Source organism: Bactrocera dorsalis, chromosome 5, assembly GCF_023373825.1.
Source record: "Bactrocera dorsalis isolate Fly_Bdor chromosome 5, ASM2337382v1, whole genome shotgun sequence".
Lineage (NCBI taxonomy): Eukaryota > Metazoa > Arthropoda > Insecta > Diptera > Tephritidae > Bactrocera > Bactrocera dorsalis.
The window spans coordinates 48,066,819-48,085,777 of record NC_064307.1 but is presented as its reverse complement, the minus strand read 5'-3'; the positions used below and the strand labels follow the sequence as shown (position 1 = coordinate 48,085,777).

General features: G+C 39.1%; 2 protein-coding genes across 2 annotated transcripts; one reads left to right on the top strand and one right to left on the bottom strand.

The window, feature by feature from the left end:
* Positions 1 to 8,257: 8,257 nt before the first annotated feature.
* Positions 8,258 to 10,050, bottom strand: LOC125778906 (uncharacterized). The gene has a single exon (XM_049458529.1). It carries the CDS (start codon positions 9,540 to 9,542, stop codon positions 8,523 to 8,525), a length of 1,020 nt encoding a protein of 339 aa, XP_049314486.1. The 5' UTR covers positions 9,543 to 10,050; the 3' UTR covers positions 8,258 to 8,522.
* A 1,216-nt stretch (positions 10,051 to 11,266) lies between these two features.
* Positions 11,267 to 13,397, top strand: LOC105229141 (uncharacterized). Its single transcript, XM_011209240.4, has one exon. The coding sequence runs from the start codon at positions 11,454 to 11,456 to the stop codon at positions 13,287 to 13,289; it is 1,836 nt and encodes a 611-aa protein (XP_011207542.2). The 5' UTR covers positions 11,267 to 11,453; the 3' UTR covers positions 13,290 to 13,397.
* The last annotated feature ends 5,562 nt before the right edge of the window (positions 13,398 to 18,959 follow it).

Genomic DNA, 18,959 nt, shown 5'->3' with positions numbered 1-18,959 from the left:
GCTCAGCAGCATTGCCAGCTTTCTCTATTTAAATAAATAGAAACATAATTTCGTAAGTAAATGGTTGATTAATAAGCTTATCAACTAAAAACTCATAAATAAAACCCAAACAAGGAAGGAGAAAGTCAAATGCACTTTTACATTGTAGTTTTAGCTTTAGCAGAATTTATTCGTATTCAACTTGGCACTTACAAGTGTGCTAAATTACTTTGTAAATATTATCTTTGTGAAACTCTGACCAAATTATTGAAATTTTTCAAATGTTGTTTCGGTTGGCATTGTGTTTCTTAATTATGTAGAAATTAAAGATTACATATGAACGCTCTGCACTTCAATAGATCCTAGAGCAGTTTCTTCGGTGCTTAAAGCTTCTTATTTAAACTTTGGCATCCAATAGTAATAACATATAAGGGGTATTCTCTTGCTCTTGCAAGATTGCAGATTGCAAAAATACTACACCGAAATATACAAGGGCACGAGAGCACCCATTGCAGAATCTAGTGATATATGAGCGACTGATTCAGTCAATTTATTGTAAATGACTATTGTGCATGGCTATTGTGAATTGGCGCACCTTCTGCATGCATTTTTAACAAAAAAACTGTAACAAAACTTTATAATTTAAATAGAAATTATAAAATCTAATTAAAATTTACCTTTCTCAACAGTTTAACGACGTAATATGTCTTTATGTAAAATGGCAAATACAACAGGGTTGCAATTTTATTTTTGCTTGACATTGCACGCTAATATACATGGGTTTTGGTCTGACATATTTCACAGCCCTTGCAAATACTTTTCTGCGTGTGTTTGTTGTTGTGCCGTTGTAAATCTGCAATGCTTGCACCGTGCACCGGGTTTTGCAAGAGCAAGAGAATACCCCTATAGTCTTCATACAGACATAAAAACCATTATAAATATTTCTTAGATCGGCATGATCTGGGGGCACTGTAGAGGAGAGTAATTTGTGATAACACACAACGTATCTGTGTGCCGTCATTGGGTGAGAGTGTTGAGCGGTTGCACCTCGTGTAGTGAATGCAATAGAGAAATAAAACTGCGAGATACTTATGTACATATCTTAGTTTTTTGCGCCAAGTAGTTTGTTACAAACTGAACTTTCTAGAATATATGTCAATGTTGCCATATGTGGCAGATGTACAATCACAAATTAATGAGCAATCAGGGAGGTTATATTATAATTCCGACACTTCGCGAAATACAAAATGCAATCGCATTGACCAGATTTGTTATTTAGTTTGTTCGGTTCCACTTAATCATTTCTCTTAGCGTGCCACTATGTTGTTTTAAGTGTGAGAAGTAAAACTTCCGAGATCCTGCAACCTAAAGTTTCTTTAGATTACTAAGGAAAAGGAAATTATTCCACGTATTCATGAAATATGGTTAATATGGTGAAACATATACATTTTACATTTACTTTTATAGTATTGCTAGTGCGACATTTAGTTGACGATGGAGTCAAAGAGTATTTCAAATCATTTCAATTGAAAGCTTAATTTAGCTATAGCTTGGGTTTATACAGCAAATGTTTAGTACACATAGAAGTTATTGCGTTGAATCTATAAAAATTTAACCATATACTCGTATTTATGTATATTTGAACGTGTCTTATACATATGAACATATATCAGCATTAAGGGGCAATACCAATGTAACCCATGAAAAATTAGTCGATTTTCGCGAATTTTTTTAAAGCAAAGTATTCAATCGAATGTTTCGGAGTTCTTTGGACATAGTAAGGTATATTTTTAGCTATGTTTTAAGATTTGTTTTTTACAAAAATGTGGAAAAATAACCAAACCATGTGCTGTCTTCGGAGGTGCCAAAAAAAGTGCGCAACGGCTGACATGATTCCGTCCGAATGAGTAGCTGAAACAAAAAAACTCAAAAAGGTTATTAAAGTTTAATGTATTTCTTATACAATGACCCGAAAATATCAAAAATTAACAAAATGGCGTAGTTTTGAAAAAAGAAACTGCCGTGTTTGTAATGCTAAATTGAAAAGTTTCAAACAATCAAAAAGATCATAGATCATTGTTTAGTAAATGTACTCAACAATACTCAGTTTTAATTAGAAGCTGATCGGTAAATTTCTTGTTGAGTTATGATGTCAGCAAATTTGGAAAAATTTCGTTTAGAGAAAAACGCGTTTAAAGTTTCCCTTACATATCGCTCATTTGCTGCAAGACCGGCATAAATCAAAAAACGTGATTTTTGAGTTAATGCTGCAGAATTGTTCGTTATATCATACTTCATGTTGAGTGAAAAATTCATATGAATACCTCTTATATGCCCCGCTTGAGAAGAGGTGTACGGTTGTAGTCAGTTGAAAACTTTAAACTCGTTTCTGGAGAATTGATTTTTTTGACCGCCGGTCTTGCAGCAAATGAGCGATATACATATGTATATGTACATACATTTATACCAGCTAGCGGCCGCTCTTTAGAATGCTACCATTCAAAAACTATTCAAGATACGACCTTTCCGATTTCACACGATATTTGTGGAAATATAAACTATCGAAAAAGTAAACCAAATTTTTTTTTTTAATGTCACACTGGTATATACCCTTAAATTTCTACAAAAGACATCTCCCTGGTTGATATCTCCTTACTCCTAATTCATTGAAATTACAGAAAATATCTGAAATTTCTATAATATCTAAAATATATACATTATATGTAAAATATTAGATTGTCAAAAATCTTTCTTCCGGATTTTTGTTTTTTTTAATTTCGCGTCTATGTATAGGGTGATTTTTTAAGAGCTTGATAACTTTTTTTTAAAAAAAAACGCATAAAATTTGCAAAATCTCATCGGTTCTTTATTTGAAACGTTAGATTGGTTCATGACATTTACTTTTTGAAGATAATTTCATTTAAATGTTGACCGCGGCTGCGTCTTAGGTGGTCCATTCGGAAAGTCCAATTTTGGGCAACTTTTTCGAGCATTTCGGCCGGAATAGCCCGAATTTCTTCGGAAATGTTGTCTTCCAAAGCTGGAATAGTTGCTGGCTTATTTCTGTAGACTTTAGACTTGACGTAGCCCCACAAAAAATAGTCTAAAGGCGTTAAATCGCATGATCTTGGTGGCCAACTTACGGGTCCATTTCTTGAGATGAATTGTTGTCCGAAGTTTTCCCTCAAAATGGCCATAGAATCGCGAGCTGTGTGGCATGTAGCGCCATCTTGTTGAAACCACATGTCAACCAAGTTCAGTTCTTCCATTTTTGGCAACAAAAAGTTTGTTAGCATCGAACGATAGCGATCGCCATTCACCGTAACGTTGCGTCCAACAGCATCTTTGAAAAAATACGGTCCAATGATTCCACCAGCGTACAAACCACACCAAACAGTGCATTTTTCGGGATGCACGGGCAGTTCTTGAACGGCTTCTGGTTGCTCTTCACCCCAAATGCGGCAATTTTGCTTATTTACGTAGCCATTCAACCAGAAATGAGCCTCATCGCTGAACAAAATTTGTCCGAAAAAAAAAAAAAAACCGAACACTGATTTTGGTAATAAAATTCAATGATTTGCAAGCGTTGCTCGTTAGTAAGTCTATTCATGATGAAATGTCAAAGCATACTGAGCATCTTTCTCTTTGACACCATGTCTGAAATCCCACGTGATCTGTCAAATACTAATGCATGAAAATCCTAACCTCAAAAAAATCACCCGTTACAAAGCGTTACAGAGCTCGTATCTGACAATACCATACACCAGGGTTTCCCAAAGTGGGCGCTAACGCCCCCTTGTGGGCGCTGCAGGTGTCAAGGGGGGCGGTAAGAGACCCAGAAAGAAAATGGGACCGTTGTGTAGAGGCTTGTGGGGTTATTTGTAATTTATTTAGCTAGGAGGCCTCTTAGACAACGACTACATGAGCTCTCGACTCTCAACAACAACTTGTGAACATCAACTAATATAAATTAAAAGATTGCTCAAACTCGGTTCTATATTTCTCTCCGCGTAATTCATATACATATCTGTCCTATTTTATTGAATATAGAAAAAATGAAAATCAAGTCGATCGGTCGCTCCGTCTCATAACGGGGCATTTCGACAGGATAGAAATTATAGAATACTAACTGTCAAACGTATTGCTATTGCCATTGTCAAATCTGTATGTGGGCATTTGCTATCATAACATAATCATTTGCACAAAGGTGTAGGGTAGGTAGGTTCGAGCTAATGTTGCGCATGCTTTGAGCTCTTGAAAATTTGATTTTATGACTTGCGAAATGACGTCGGGTAGGTAGCTGATGTAGCGCGTTTTGAACTTAAATCTTTTATGTGGAAAATAAAAAAAGGATCTTTATCCTTTCTTACAAATGTATTTCTGGAGAAAATAAGATAATACGAAAAGTCATATTTTTGGACTACTATGTAATAATTGCTGCATAAATTGTATATACCAATTAAAATAATAAATTTAAAATGAGCAATAATATTTTGATTTATGCCTGCATAAGTTTATTAAGACTTCACTCATTCCCAACCCAATTTGCATAAATTTTCTGTAAATTAAAAATATTAAACTAAATATTAATTTTTATAGTTATTTTGAAAATGTGCTTTATTTTTATAATATAAAAGAAACGTCTTAATACTCGCTCTTCTAATTTTCATATTACCGAATTGAAAATGCCGTCGGCATATGTGCAAATGGGATATGTTGCCTCTTCGAAATTTTCATAGAAAACTGCGCTGTTAAACTGCTGAAGTGACAGCTTATAGCTATGATATATGGCAAACTAGTTAGTATTCTATGTCTAGTAAGCGATGAGCAATGTGGAGTCTCCACAGGCAATAGGCACGGCAATACAGGTAGTATTCTATAAATTCTATCCTGTCGAGATGCCCCGGTAGGGTAGGTAGGTTCGGATTCATTGAAAATCCCACAAACCCATCCTCGCCTTTGTGTCTTCTATCTCTAAAAACATTTCCGAATGAAGCAATGAAGCCTTCAAGACTGCAAGATCATTTGAATAAAATGCATCCAGATAAGAGAGACAAGAATGTAGCATATTTTCAAGACCTAGAGAAGAAGCATAATACAGCAAGCATAACTCAGTCAAGTGTAGCAAAACTATTTTCGCCGGCTGCTAAGCAAGATGACGACGGACTTCGAGCTTCGTACAATATCTCTTTGTTAATTGCTCAAAAAGGCAAACCACATAACATCGGAGAAGAGTTAATATTGCCAGCAATAAATGAAGTAATAACTACCGTGCTTCATAAACCGGCCGCAGATATTATCCGAAAAATTCCTTTGAGTAATAATTCTGTGCAAAGACGCATTGATGAAATGGCTGAAAACATTGAAGAATCATTGTGCGATCACCTGAGGACAAGCCAATTCTCATTTCAGCTCGATGATTCTACTTTACCAACTAATGAAGCATTGTTGTTGTCTAACGTGTGGTTTATTAAAGATGAGAAAATATGTGAAGAACTCTTATTTGCTAGAAATTTAGAGACCGATACAAAAGGTGAAACCATATTCATTATATTGAAAAAGTTTTGCGATGAGAAAGAGATTCCTTTGAAAAATATTATTTCAATTGCTACGGATGGCGCTCCGGCTATGATAGGGTGCCATAAAGGCTTAATAGCGCACTTAAAAAATAAAATTCCAGATGTCCTTGGTGTACATTGCGTTATTCATAGACAACATTTAGTTGTTAGAAACTTAAGTGAAAAACTATTTCAATCATTGCAATATGTCATCAAAGCAGTCAATAAAATCCGCAACAGCTCTTTGAATGATAGATTACGAGTATTTCATCAGCTTTGTGTTACTAATGACGAGGATTTCAATCGTTTGTTGTTTCATACTGAAGTTCGTTGGCTATCAAGAGGCAATTGTCTGACTCGATTCTACAACCTATTTGACTCTGTTATAGAGTTCCTGGAAACTAAAGATACAGAATTTCAAGACAAGCTCGTAACATCAAAGAATGATATAGCTCACATGACAGACCTGTATAAATTGTTCAACGACATGAATCTCCAACTGCAAGGCGATAAACTAAATTTAATTAAAACAAAAAACATCGTTGCTACTTTCGCAGCCAAACTGCTTCTAACGGGTGATTTTTTTGAGGTTAGGATTTTCATGCATTAGTATTTGACAGATCACGTGGGATTTCAGACATGGTGTCAAAGAGAAAGATGCTCAGTATGCTTTGACATTTCATCATGAATAGACTTACTAACGAGCAACGCTTGCAAATCATTGAATTTTATTACCAAAATCAGTGTTCGGTTCGAAATGTGTTTATCGACAAATTTTGTTCAGCGATGAGGCTCATTTCTGGTTGAATGGCTACGTAAATAAGCAAAATTGCCGCATTTGGGGTGAAGAGCAACCAGAAGCCGTTCAAGAACTGCCCATGCATCCCGAAAAATGCACTGTTTGGTGTGGTTTGTACGCTGGTGGAATCATTGGACCGTATTTTTTCAAAGATGCTGTTGGACGCAACGTTACGGTGAATGGCGATCGCTATCGTTCGATGCTAACAAACTTTTTGTTGCCAAAAATGGAAGAACTGAACTTGGTTGACATGTGGTTTCAACAAGATGGCGCTACATGCCACACAGCTCGCGATTCTATGGCCATTTTGAGGGAAAACTTCGGACAACAATTCATCTCAAGAAATGGACCCGTAAGTTGGCCACCAAGATCATGCGATTTAACGCCTTTAGACTATTTTTTGTGGGGCTACGTCAAGTCTAAAGTCTACAGAAATAAGCCAGCAACTATTCCAGCTTTGGAAGACAACATTTCCGAAGAAATTCGGGCTATTCCGGCCGAAATGCTCGAAAAAGTTGCCCAAAATTGGACTTTCCGAATGGACCACCTAAGACGCAGCCGCGGTCAACATTTAAATGAAATTATCTTCAAAAAGTAAATGTCATGAACCAATCTAACGTTTCAAATAAAGAACCGATGAGATTTTGCAAATTTTATGCGTTTTTTTTTTAAAAAAAGTTATCAAGCTCTTAAAAAATCACCCTATACATACACAAAAAGAATCTGGACAGACGTGAGTTTCACAATTTTCCGAATTTATCAGTATCATGCAGTAACGACGAATTGTTTGCCTACTGCCAACATTTGGAAAACCTCCACATTGACTTCACCGAACGATACCAGGACATTTTGAACTTGGAAATACCAAACTGGGTGTTGGATCCGTTTTCAAATGTCAACACAGCAATGTCAGCTGGAAGAAGAACTTATAGAATTGACAACAAACGAGGAAATAAAAATCAAGTTCAAAAATGGTTACCAAGAATTTTGGCTACAAAAACCGATCTCGCAATTTTACCCTGGATTGTGGTCAATCGTTCAACGATTCTTGATATCATTCCCATCGTCATATTTGTGTGAACGTGGATTTAGTGCTGTGACAACACTGCTTACTAAAAATAGAAATCGTTTGCTTGTTACCGAACGAGGCGACTTGCGACTGTTCTTGAGTAAATTGGAGCCTGATATTCACAAACTTATTAAACAGCATCAGATTCATCCTTACATTAGTTTTTATATATGGATCGATTATTTTAGTTTTATTTTTAATAAAAGATTCTCTGTTTTAATACTATAAAGTTGTGTTTCAATAAGAGTTAACTTGAGACCTAAGCGCCGTTGTATGTTACCTACTGCGCTCAGGTTTCAAGTTGCTGGTTATAGTATAGTTTCGTTTGGAATTCTCCGTTAATATACATATATAGGTCACAATAATTAATATGAAGTTATAGTGGTTTTTAAATAGGTGAAAAAATGGGGGCGCTAAAAAATATTTATTCTCAAAGTGGGCGGTAGACAAAATAAGTTTGGGAACCACTGCTGTACACCAAACATACATATGTATGTATGTATATGTAGTTATATATATCAATAAAATTATACCTAGCTTATGGATTCTGGCTTCCGGATTCACTTGTACGAAAGCAAGTGACGTCATATTTATAGTAAGGGCGAATATCACTGCGTGAGGAATAAAGAAGGTTGAGGCTAATTTAATTAACTTTGATTAATTTATTGTAAATAATCTAAATTAAAACTTTGAGAGTATGGTTGTACTAAAGCCCCAACTTCCTCAGATAAATGTTTCCTCATGGAATCTCCTATTTAACTCAGGCCAGGACGGGCGTATACAATACAATACAAACACAATTTTTAAATCGAATTTTATTTATTTATTTTTGTAATATTTTATTAAGTATATTGCATTTTCCACACCACCATGAGGTTTGCAACCAGGCGCGTTACCGACTTTTTTTGGGTGCTCGGTTCCCCTAGAGTCCTGTTTTCACCCGCACACCTTAAAACTGTCTAATAAATTAGTGTTGTAATGTTTGAAAGCCGAAATCTTTAAATATCAAACGAAACTTCCTAAAACTGTAGCAAAAGTTGAACCTATCACAAAAAAATTCCAATACAGTAGCCCAACAAAAAATCTAAAAATCTGACATGCCTAGGATAACATACAATTACATCGACAATTCCTTCAAACCCAAAATTCCGGTCGTCTCTAAGTCAACCAACGGCAAATCTTTCACAACCGCTACGAAGTCTGGTACTGAACAGGCATAACAACAATCCTTATCGATATTTTGCCTGTCCCAGTTAATCCAATTAATATTGTGTGAGACATCCTCTGCAATCAGATATCCCTCGGTTGTCAGTTCTTCAATTTTCAGATAAGGGTTATTCACTCCAACGAACGTGATACCTTTACGAGACTCAGCATCGATACGAGTAACAATACGGTAAAATAGTTGCGGCACTCTTATGACATTATTGTTTTGCTTATCGTCCCCTAGATATAACTCGCGTCGCACATTGTTAACATCTGGCAAAGTGCAAACAACCCAGGTACCAGTCAAGCAGAGTAGGGTACTATTACTGTCATGAGCAAACTTACGGACTTCATCCTCAATGAGCGACCAGTTACCGGCATTGAAGGACTGCCATTGTGGCACTACATTCACAACATGAAAAGTGGACATTTGTGGACCACTGAATATCAAGTCAGCTTTGGCGACTAAATGGCCACGGGACAGATAATTTTTGGTTGTCACGTAAATCGAAACACTCTTTCCAAGTATACGACTGAGTGCCTTAATTTGTTTGGGCTTTTTGTAAAAAGCGTCAATGTTTATATCACCAAAGATATTACCGGAAGTGAAGTTTTTACGCTTCACCTTTTTTTGGCGGTGAATACTTGCAGGAGTAAAGGTGTGTTCAACGTAATGGGGTGCTTGGCGAATTTTTTCAAAACACACTTGCATTGTGGGTAGTGATGATGACTCATTGAATTTAATGCCGATATTAATCAATTCAGTGCCTTCGCCGCTGCAGCAAAGCCCTGTTCGTATTGGTGTTGGCATTGATATGGTAGTGCAATTGATCTTTGAGAAATTGACTTGTTCATTGTTTATAAAAAAATTTTTATCGCCAGCACATTGCGCCTGCAAAGTTTGTCCTCCGAACGGTGGCTGCAAATCCATCAGCGCAGTGGAAACTCAACCAATGGCCATGGGGCACTACAATTTCACCACTTGAATTGGGTAGCAAGTACTCAAGTTGATTGTGTGGCGTAAGAATTGGAAAATTGTTGAGCATATCGCCATTGACTTTGATTCCACAAGGTGAAAATGGTACTTCGTCATATTTATCTAAACTTTTGATTATCGTTTCAATTGGTAAATTAAAGTTTGCGGAATCAAAACTATTTATCGGTCCATTAGTGATACTGTTAATTCGTCCATTAGACGGATTTTTGTTAAAGTTTGCTGCAGGCTGATTAAGCCCGATATACTATATAAATCTCAAATAATAAGTACAACTACAAGTATCAGTAGCGAAAATATGAAAGATGCTTGCATTTTTCGTTGCTTTTGATTACTATTCTTGTTTATATAAAATTGACAATAACTTTTTTCGGATTGAGTACTTGCTACCCATTTTTTCTCTTATATATTTCCACAATCACCAACCTATCACTCTATATAAACCCTTTTGTTTGCCGCTCGATTACTCACAATGGAAAGTGAACTTGATCGCTGATTTCTCAGAACTTGTACAATTCTCTCATTCTCTCACAATATTTTAAACTGCAGAAAAATTTTTGCACTATTCAAACAGCTTCACCAATTGAGCATGCTGTGGCATTGTGCTCAGCGGCTATGCCATCCTGTTGTATTTAGATAAATAAAAACATAATTTCGTAAGTAAAGGGTTATTAATAAACTGGACCATTTTAATAAAGAATCTTAAAGTCATAAGCCCTTTCACACTATAGTTCTTAGTTTTAACACAACTTACAATTATATTTATATTTAAAGTGGCGTTTACACTATTGCAAAATAACTTTGCTAAGATTGTGTTGGTGTTTGAAACCCTGACCAAATTATTGAAATATTTCAAATATTGTTTCGGTTGATATTGTGTTTCTTAATAATATACCTGTAGAAGTAGGATTTCATATAAACGCAGATCCTTGAGCAGTTTCTTTGGTGGTTAAAGCTTCTTATTTAAACTTTGGTATCCAATAGTAATAACATATGGTCTTCATACAGACATAAAATCCATTATATATAAGTATTTCTTAGATCGGTGTGTTCTGGCAGCACTGCATAGGAGAGTAAGTTGCGATAACATACAGCGTATCTGTGTACCGTCATTGGGTGTGGGTGTTTGAGTGGTTGCACTTCGTGTAGTTAACGCACACAATAGAGAAGAACAGACTTCGAGATACTTATTTTAGTTTTTGGCGCCAAATGGTTTGTTACAAACTGAACTTTCTAGAATATATGTCAATGTTGCCATATGTGACAGATGTACAATCATAAATTAATGAACAATCAGGGAGGTTATGTTATAATTCCAATACTTCGCGAAATACAAAATGCAATCGCATTGACCAGATTTGTTATGATTATATTATAACCTCCCTGATTGTTCATTAATTTATGATTGTACATCTGTCACATATGGCAACATTGACATATATTCTAGAAAGTTCAGTTTGTAACAAACCATTTGGCGCCAAAAACTAAGATATGTAAGTATCTCGAAGTTTTTATCTCTATTGCATTAACTACACGAAGTGCAACCGCTCAACACTCTCACCCAAACAAATTTGTCTCCAGTTGGAATTATTGTGAGTAAATGAGAGAATAGTACTTGCTCTGAGAAATCAGCGATCAAGTTCTTTCTCCATTGTAAGTAATCGTGCGGCAAACGAAAGGGTTTATATAGGAGAACGCTTGGCAAGCACTTTAATAAGCAGAGACCCACCGAGTGAAAAGTTAATGATTGTGAAATAATATATGACAGAAAAATAATCAGTCAATCCGAAATAAAGTTACTGTCATTTCTTTTGATTGTGGAAATAAAATATAGGAGAAAAAAGAAAAATGCAAATATCGTCATTATTTTGGTTGCTATTTATAATTGTAACATTAGTAATTATACTGATTTTTATCCAGCGGACTAATGCATACTTTAACAAAAATCCGACTAATGGACAAAGTGACATTACCACCAATGAACCGATAAATAGTGTTGAATCATCTATCTTTAATTTACTTGTTGAAACGATAATCAAAATTTGTCATAAATATGACGAAGTACCATTTTCACCTTGTGGAATCCAAGTCAATGGCGACATGCAACCCAAGCCTGAAGCACCCATTAAAAAAAATGCGACTAATGGACAAAGTAACAGTACCACAAATGAACCGATAAATAGTTTAGAATCAGCAAATTCTAAATTACCAGTTAAACCGATAACTAAAAGTTTGGATAAATATCACGAAAAACAATGTTTATCTTGTGGAATCAAAGTCATTGATGATATGGGCGACAAATCGCCAATTTTGATGGAACCCAATCAATTTGAATACTTGCTACCCAGTTCAAGTGGTGAAATTGCCTTGCGCCCTGGTCAGTGGGTGCTACTGCTCTGCGCTGATGGATTTGCAGAACGGTTCGACGGACAGACTCTGCTGGCGCAATATATCGGCGAAAAAAATTTTATTATAAAAAATCAAGTACGTAATTTCTCAAATATTTTTTTTAATTTTCTTATAAAAAATAAAATAGCAAATTTCTCAAATAGATTTTCAAAATTTCTTATAAAAAATAAAATAATAAATTTCTCAAATAAATTTTCGAATTTTATTATAAAAAATAAAATAGTAATTTTCTCATATAAATTTTTAAATTTTCTTATTAAAAACAAAATAGTCAATTTCTCAAATAAATTTTCACAATGTCTTTTAAAAAAGGAAATAGTAAATTTCTTAAAAAAAAAATTAAGATTTTTTATAAAAAATATAATAGTTAACTTTTCAAAAATCATGTGCAAAACAACTTCAACCCCTACACCATTACGAACGGGACTTTGCTGCAGCGGCGAAGGCACCGAATGGATTTATATCGGAAATAAATTCAATGATTCATTCCTAATAACAATGAAAGTGTGTTTTGACAAAATTCGCCAAACCACTCTTTACGTTGAACACAAAATAACTCCGGGAGGTATTCACTACCGAAAACATGTGCCGCGTAAAAACTTCACTTGCGATGATTTCTTTGGTGGTAGAAACATTGACCCTCTTTACAGAAGTTCCAAACAAATAAAGGCACTCAAACGTATACTTGGAAAGGATGTTTCGATTTACGTGACAGCCAAAAATTACCTGTCCCGTGGCCACTTGGTTGCCAAAGCTGACTTGATATTCAGTGGCCAACAAAAGTCCACTTTTTATTATGTGAATGTAGTGCCACAATGGCAGTCCTTCAATGCCGGTAACTGGTCGCGCATTGAGGATGGAGTCCGTCAGTTCGCTCATGACAGTAATAGTACCCTACTCTGCTGGACTGGTACCTGGGGTGTTTGCACTTTGCCAGACGTAAACAATATACAACAGGAGTTATACCTAGGGGACAAGAATAATGTCATAAGAGTGCCGAAACTATTTTACCGCATTGTTATCGATGCTGAGTCTCGTAAAGGTATCACTTTCGTAGGGGTGAATAACCCTTATGTGGCAATTGAAGAACTGACAATCGGAGGATATCTGATTGGAGAGGATATATCACACAATATTAATTGGATTAACTGGGAGAGGCAAAATATCGAGAAGGGTTACTGTTATGCGTGTTCAGTACCAGACTTTGTAGAGGTCGTTAAAGGTTTGCCGTTGGTTGACTTAGAGACGACCGGAATTTTGGGATTGAAGGAATAGCTAGTATCAGAATCTTTTTCGATAATAATTATAACCTCAATAATATTTTTTTTATACAAACTTATTGAAAAAAAAAATAAATTTTATTCTGCATTAAGTGCGTGTGCCGTTTTATTTGGAAATTATTGAACGGTAAGACTATGTTGTTTCTCAGAAGGATGGAATTTAATATACAATATTGGTCAGAATCGATGTTCAATTCCATTTCCATGAATTTCAAAGACCATTTTGGCTGATTTTTTATGAATTCACGCACAGTTTCGATGGAATTTCCGGTGATCACAGATTTTTATTGGCCCAGATATTGATCGTCATTTATGTCCTCACGACCACTTTGAAAACGTTGAAACCACTCGTGCAATCTACCACGGGATAGGCAATCATCGCCATAAACTTGTTTTATCAATTGAAACGTTTCGGTAAAAGTTTTACCAATTTTAAAACAAAATTTAATGTTGGATCTATGTTCGAAGCTCATTTTCACTTAAAACGCAATAACTTCACTTCCACTCTGTAAAATGTCATGAAAATATCACTGCATAATCGATAAAGATAACAGATTCTAACGGCCTAGTCGACAAATAGATGACACTACCAGGGGCACAAGATTCAAAAAGTCCTGTTAACTTTGGAATGCATCTTGTATTGGGTATATGAAGGAAAATTCAAAGTAATGACCGTAAGTGGTTAGAATAAGGTCTGCGCCGGTTTTTCTCATTAAAAGTGCTGAAAATTGTTTTGATCAAAGGACCAAAGGAACGCATTTTGTTTAATATTTGGGCCAATCGTGGTATCGTTACATTCGTGAACGTATGGCTTGAATCGTAACTAATTGTATTTCAGATTATGTCATATGTACGTAATCGCAACGGAGTCATGTGTAGAAGTTCACGCAAGTGAGGAAAGTTCTCTGAACACCATTCACTTGGGAGTGGCCAGAAACGATTCTTTTACACATGACTCAAGCAGCTCACGACATCCGGTCTTTGACCAAGTATCCTCTGGGTAGCTTAAGAACATCCGTTTGACGGCGAGCTAAAGTGAGAAGGCGAAACATCCCCTGCATAGGGTTGTGCGCTGGGTTTGGGACCCGCCACGTAAAAAAACACCCCCAATGAAAAAGCGTAAACAGCCTCGGATGAGAGACCCACTTTTGATGACGACCATGGCAAACGAAATAAGGACTACGAATTGAGGGCATGCACCTGGAATGTCCGGTCCCTTAACTGGGAAGGTGCCGCTGCCCAGCTGGTAGATGTCCTCGTAAAGATAAAGGCTGACATCACCGCCGTCCAAGAAATGCGATGGACGGGACAAGGACAGAGACGAGTAGGTCCTTGTGACATTTACTACAGTGGCCATATAAAGGAGCGTAAGTTTGGTGTGAGATTCGTAGTGGGAGAGAGGCTCCGCCGCCGAGTACTATCATTCACTGCGGTGAATGAACGTCTAGCCACAATCCGCATCAAAGCTAGGTTCTTCAACATATCGCTGATTTGCGCCCACGCCCCGACGAAAGAGAAGGACGATCTGACCAAAGATGCCTTTTATGAGTGCTTGGAGCGCACTTATGAGAGATGCCCCCGCCACGATGTCAAAATTCTGCTTGGCGACTTCAACGCCAGGGTGGGCAAAGAAGGTATCTTTGCCACTACGGTCGGTAAATTCAGCCTCCACGAGGAAACATCCCCAAATGGGTTGAGGTTGATCGACTTCGCCGGGGCCCGAAATATGGTTATCTGTAGTACTAGATTCCAGCATAAGAAGATACATCAAGCTACCTGGCTGTCTCCGGATCCAAAAATCACCAACCAGATCGATCATGTTGTGATAGACGGAAGACACGTCTCCAGTGTTTTAGATGTGCGTACGCTCCGAGGTCCTAACATCGACTCGGACCACTATCTTGTCGCAGCCAAGATTCGCACCCGCCTTTGTACAGCAAAAAACGCACGCCAACAAACACAAGGAAGGTTCGACATCGAGAAACTGCAAGCACAACAGACGGCCGAACGATTTTCTACTCGGCTTGCACTCTTGCTCTCTGAGAGCACTCGTCAACAACTCGGAATAAGGGAACTGTGTGACGGCATTTCAAACTCCTTACGTACAGCTGCAACCAAAACCATTGGTTTTCGGAAAGTGCAGAAGAACAGCTGGTACGACGAGGAGTGCCGTGTCGCAGCGGAGAGAAAACAGACTGCCTACCTCGCAACGTTACGATCGACCACAACACGTGCGGGATGGGATAGATACCGAGAGCTGAAGAGGGAAGCGAGACGCATCTGCAGATGGAAAAAGAAAGAGGCCGAAATGCGTGAGTACGAAGAGCTTATTAAGCTGGCGACAGGGGTAATGCTCGAAAATTCTACGAAAAGATGCGGCGGCTTACAAAAGGTTTCAAGGCCGGAGCATAATCCTGTAGAACCCCCAAGGTGATCTAGCCACCGATGCCCAGAGCATACTTAAATTATGGAGGGAACACTTCTCCAGCCTGCTGAATGGCAGTGAACGCACAACGCCAGGATAAGGCGAACCCGATTCCCCAAACGATGACGGTGGAGCAGTTCGAATAGCAATTGCCCGCCTGAAGAAAGCGGCAAGGGGACGACGGATTGCTGGCCGAGCTATTCAAACACGGCGGCGAAGAACTTATAAGGAGCATGCATCAGCTTCTTTGTAAAATATGGTCGCACGAAAGCATGCCCAACGATTGGAATTTAAGTGTGCTATGCCCAATTCATAAAAAACGAGACCTCACAATCTGCGCCAACTACCGTGGGATAAGCCTCCTCAACATCGCGTACAAGGTTCTATCGAGCGTATTGTGTGAAAGATTAAAGTCCACCGTCAACAAACTGATTGGACCTTATCAGTGTGGCTTTAGACCTGGCAATTCAATAACCGACCAGATATTCACCATGCGTCAAATCTTGGAAAAGACCCGTGAAAGGAGAATCGACACACACCATCTCTTCGTCGATTTTGAAGCTGCTTTCGACAGCACGAAAAGGAGCTGCCCTGAGCAGCACCAAAAGCTCCGTCAGAATTGGGAAGGACCTCTCCGAGCCGTTCGATACCAAACGAGGTTTCAGACAAGGCGGCTCTCTATCGTGCGATTTTTTGGGCTGCAGAGCTTAATCGAGCAGGTACAATCTTTTATAAGAGTGTACAGCTGCTGGCGTATGCCGATGATATTGATATCATTGGCCTCAACACCCGCGCCGGTAGTTCTGCTTTCTCCAGACTGAATAAGGAAGCAAAGCAAATGGGTTTGGCAGTGAACGAGGGCAAGACAAAATATCTCCTGTCAGTCGTCGCACTCGTGACTTGGCTCTCACGTCACTGTTGACACGTCCGGTGTGTTTTACGTGGGTACCTGCTGACGACAACCTTACTCCACGGCGCTCAAAAGCACAGCGGATCAAATCAATGCGTTGATCAGCGCCCTGAGAATGCTAAGCATTTTCAGTACCAATTGGCAGTGTGGAATGGACACACTAACCACCTTGGTAGGGTTCGAGGCCCATCTAAAACCTCTGCCGTTCTTTGGGTCCGGCACCCGGTTGCAATGCAACTCCACATTCAACTGACAAAGTCAGTTCTTCCCGCGATTTGGGTTTCAACCACAACCACCACGATACTCCCCGAGGGGCCAGTCCGCATGAGCAGGTTGGAGTTACCTCCAAGGGCTCCTGCTCCCCGTGGTACCAGAATTAAGTCTCCGGTCAGACTTCGTAGCCGAAACTACTACCAGTTGAGCTTCCATACTGCTCCGGACTGGTGGCCAGCAAAGAAGGTGAGGTTGGACCCCACTAACACATAAAATACCCACAACGCAAACACCTAACACTCATACAAAAAACTAAAACCCTAATTTCCAGCTAACCGCCTTCGCCGCTTAAATAACTCACGCGCAAACAACCCTAACTGTTCGGTATTCTGACTAGTGGAGATCACACCACTAACATCTAATCGTCCATCAGTCCAGCTAATCCCCATACCACCCAGATCCCTAATGTCCGAGTACATCGGGCACTCCGCAATTAAATGCGACCAATTCTCAAACTCCGCCCCACAAAAACACCCTGACGTATCTGATAGGTGCCTCTGATGCAAAAATGCATTCAGAGGCCCATGCCCCGTAAACAAGAAACCCAGACTTAGACAGAATCTAAAATCTGGGTTATCCTCAACGAACCCCACGTCCCGAATGTACTCGTAAGTCACTCGGCCGTTAGGACTATTGTCCCAACGTTGTTGCCACCTACACCTAACCCTATCATCTAGGAGCCTCTTGCTCCCTAGATATCCCTCCCTCTCCACATCATCGTCGGAAATCCAATCGTTCCGCAGCAATGACACACTCAAACCCCTTCTTAACCTGAATGCAACAGCTCTCTGTATGACAATCAGGTCAAGAGGGGGTGCACCTAACAAAACCTGCATCGCATCCGTTGAGACGGTGCGACATACAGGCAAGCAAGCAAGCATCATACAACGCTGTATTGAGAGGAGTTTTTGAGACCCCATGACAGTCGTGGCTGCCTCCCACCATACAGGGGCTCCATATGTGGCACAGGCCACAAACAAGCCACGATATATGGTGCGGACAGCACGACGTCCGAGACCCCAATCGCTCCTCAAAATACGTCGTATTTTGCCTACGGTTGCCTGCAGTCGCTCCTTCACGCTCGCAAAGTGTGGAGTAAAACACAACCTTTCACTTATGGTCAACCCCAGATATTTGACTTGCGTCACATATCTGATGCTGACCCCGTTCACACGGACAATCGGTGGACGAGACGGCGACAATCTACCTTTCAGCAGCATTGCCACCGTCTTTTCCATCGATATGTCAACCCCCACACCTAAGCCCCAAGAATTAACGATCTCTAAGAGATCTCCTCCCGCCCGTTCTAAATCCAACCTCGAGCGACCTTCAACCAGAAGAAGAAGGTCGTCCGCATACGCGCAACATTTACAGAGTGGCTCGAGCTGCCCAAGCAGAGTGTCCATCATAAGGTTCCAAATATATGGACCACAGATGGAACCCTGTGGGCAGCCTCGAACAACTCCAATCTCCACACTCCCATTCATGCCGACAAGAGAGGCCTTTAGTCGGTTGGCTCTCGATCTAAAAATATTCCTACTTCACATTCCCTCCATCTCTCGCCACTCTTTTTTTCTAAGCTCTATTAGGACTGCCGTGCTCAATTATTTAACAGAGTTCCACAATTGTTGGTAACGGTACAATATTTTCAAGGATTGGCCGCTCTCCAAGAAGTTTCTTTAGTCCTCTCTTTCATCTGTATAACGTGAGGACATAAAACGCACATATGCGGAACGTCTAGTCACAATCCGCATCAAAGCGAGGTTCTTCAACATATCGCTGATTTGCCCCCACCCCTCGACGGAAGAGAAGGAAGATGAGAACAAAGATGCCTTCTATGAGCGCTTGGAGCGCACTTATGAGAGCTGCCCCCGCCACGATGTCAAAATCGTGCTTGGCGACTTTAACGCCAGGGTGAGCAAAGAAGGTATCTTTGGCACCACGGTCGGTAAACTTCCAAATGATCGATCATATTGTGATGGACAGAAGACGGAAGAAACCATTGGTTTTCGGAAAATGCAAAAAAAAAACAGTTGGTATGACGAGGAGTGCCGTGT

Coding starts and splice junctions, on each gene's coding strand:
- LOC125778906 (XM_049458529.1), bottom strand. CDS start 9,542: ATGGATTTGCAGCCACCGTTCGGAGGACAAACTTTGCAGGCGCAATGT.
- LOC105229141 (XM_011209240.4), top strand. CDS start 11,454: ATGCAAATATCGTCATTATTTTGGTTGCTATTTATAATTGTAACATTA.